General features: G+C 49.4%; 1 protein-coding gene across 1 annotated transcript in view; it reads left to right on the top strand.

The window, feature by feature from the left end:
- The first annotated feature begins 1881 nt into the window (after positions 1 to 1881).
- The window catches only part of LOC102756415 (contactin-6-like), a 37820-nt gene continuing 37113 nt past the window's right edge, over positions 1882 to 2588 (top strand). The window contains exons 1-2 of the mRNA XM_015568307.1: positions 1882 to 1897; positions 1964 to 2090. Of these exons, the coding sequence (XP_015423793.1) occupies positions 1882 to 1897; positions 1964 to 2090 (143 nt within the window). The remainder of the gene's footprint in view (positions 1898 to 1963; positions 2091 to 2588) is intronic.

The following is a 2588-nucleotide window of genomic DNA, read 5'->3' as shown; positions in this document are numbered from 1 at the left end:
CCTTCCAGCTCAGCGACACCACGGATTGTCACACGGGGTCATCTTATGTCTTCTTCATTCATTGCCTTTCCTTCAAGTGCTTTATTTTTTTTTAAATATATTTTATTGATTTTTTTGCAGAGAGAAAGGGAGAGAGAGATAGAGAGTTAGAAACATCGATGAGAGAGAAACATCGATCAGCTGCCTCCTGCACAACTCCCACTGGGGATGTGCCCGCAACCCAGGTACATGCCCTTGACCGGAATCGTACCCGGGACCTTTCAGTCCGCAGGCCGACGCTCTATCCACTGAGCCAAACCGGTTTCGGCCTTCAAGTGCTTTATTATCTGTGTTTTTCAACTGCATTCATTATAATGATCTCAAATTACCCTTTTATGTCAGTAATTTGACTTTCAGTAGTCATCTATTTGGTTGCTTGCCTATCCTAATTGATTTATTAGTTCTTTAAAGATGTGGTTGCGTTTGTAGTTTGTCTCCTTACATTTGCAACCTCCTAATTTATCTGATTCTATTGTTTATTTTTTATATTGATATCATGTTATTTTTTCTTCTTTATTTTTCTTTTAAAAAAAAGCTTTATGTGTCTATAGCACGAAACAAATTAGAAAAATTCCCTAGGATTCCTGGAGCTGTTTTCCTCCGGGCGGGTACTTGTCTAGCCTGGGCACGCCCTGCTTCCCATGGTCATTGAGATGAAACCTTTGGCTGTGAAGGGTTTCATTAGGGAAAATGGTGACATGGGGCTTGAAGACGAGATGCTGGTGCCGGGTCGGCATTCATTTCCTGATGTGGGTGGCTTTGTTGTGGTTATGCACAGGGCTATCCTCACAGGACATGGAAGCCGATTGATTTGGGAGGATGGACATCAGTTTGCAAAATTACTCTAAATGGTTCAAGACATTCCTTTACCAGTGATTCTCAACCTTCTGGCCCTTTAAATACAGTTCCTCATGTTGTGACCCAACCATAAAATTATTTTCGTTGCTACTGCATAACTGTCATGTTGCTACTGTTATGAATCGTCATGTAAATATCTGATATGCAGGATGGTCTTAGGCGGCCCCTGTGAACGGGTCATTCGACCCCCAAAGGGGTCGCGACCCACAGGTTGAGAACCGCTGCTTTGCACTGTGCCCGCTGTGTGTTTGAGACCGTTTCAAAGTACATGCCCTTCATTACGTGCGTGTTGACCTGACAGCCGGGGCCTGACCGGGTTCTCACCCGGCGGGACTCCTTTCTTCCTCCAGGTGACGGTCCTTTCAGCCGCCCCGTCTTCACGCAGGAGCCCCAGGACGTCACGTTCCCTTTGGCAAAGGGGGAAAGAAAGGAGGAGGAAGGGAGGAAGAAAGGAAGGAAGGAAGGAAGGAAGGGAGGGAGGGAGGGAGGGAGGGAGGGAGGAAAAGAGGGAGGGAGGGAGGAAACATAGAAGGACAGAAAATAAGAGGAGGATTAAAGGAAAAGACAGGAAGGAAAGGAAGAGATGTTTCCTAAACTGGAGAGACCACAGAGCTGGCCCATTCTGCACTCCCCTCCCAGGGTGAGGCTACTGCCTCCATTGGCCGACACTCAATGGGGATGAAGACAGCAAAGGTTCCCCTCAAAGCACTTGCTCTGCCGGCAACTCAGCTTCACTCTAATCTACATTGGAACACATACAGAAGCTAAACAAAACCGGGGGCTTCAGCCAGCAGGATCGCAACCTACTGCATAACTGTCATGTTGCTACTGTTATGAATCGTCGTGTAAATATCTGATATGCAGGATGGTCTTAGGCGACCCCTGTGAAAGGGTCATTCGACCCCCAAAGGGGTCGCGACCCACAGGTTGAGAACCGCTGCTTTGCACTGTGCCCGCTGTGTGTTTGAGACCGTTTCAAAGTACATGCCCTTCATTACGTGCGTGTTGACCTGACAGCCGGGGCCTGACCGGGTTCTCACCCGGCGGGACTCCTTTCTTCCTCCAGGTGACGGTCCTTTCAGCCGCCCCGTCTTCACGCAGGAGCCCCAGGACGTCACGTTCCCTTTGGCTTCGTCACAGTCGGAAGTCACCCTGAGCTGCGCCGCGAACGGTCACCCTCCACCCCATTACAGGTACAGTCCTGCCTCCTGGCCCCACGCGTTTCCTCTTTGTCTCGAGGTAAAACGTACCCAGAAGAAGGGCTCAGAGCGCCCTCGGTGCTGTGTGCGGCTCCGTGAGCTGTGATGGGGTGTCCCGCTGTGGGCCACTGCTCCAGGGGGATTCCTTGTTCCCTGAGGTTCCCACTCTCCAGGCAGCAAGTGCCCGCCCTCCCGGCAGCCACTACTGGGACTCTGTTTATTGATCAGATTTGCGTAGAAGAGTTACTCTTGACACTGTTGTCACGCAGTGTCGTGTTGAAGTTAGAACTGAAAGAAAAATAGAAAAGGGGAAAAGAAAGGAGGAGGAAGGGAGGAAGGAAGGAAGGAAGGAAGGAAGGAAGGAAGGAAGGAAGGAAGGAAGGAAGGAAGGAAGGAAGGAAGGGAAGAAGGAAAAGAGTGCCAAAGGAACTTCTTCCTGACACCAAATAAAAGATTAAAAGTTGATGGACTCTATTCTTCCACCCACATCCC

Source organism: Myotis davidii, unplaced genomic scaffold (assembly GCF_000327345.1).
Source record: "Myotis davidii unplaced genomic scaffold, ASM32734v1 scaffold663, whole genome shotgun sequence".
Taxonomy (NCBI): Eukaryota; Metazoa; Chordata; class Mammalia; order Chiroptera; family Vespertilionidae; genus Myotis; species Myotis davidii.
The sequence above is the reverse complement of the archived record's forward strand: the minus strand, read 5'-3'. Positions and strand labels throughout refer to the sequence as shown.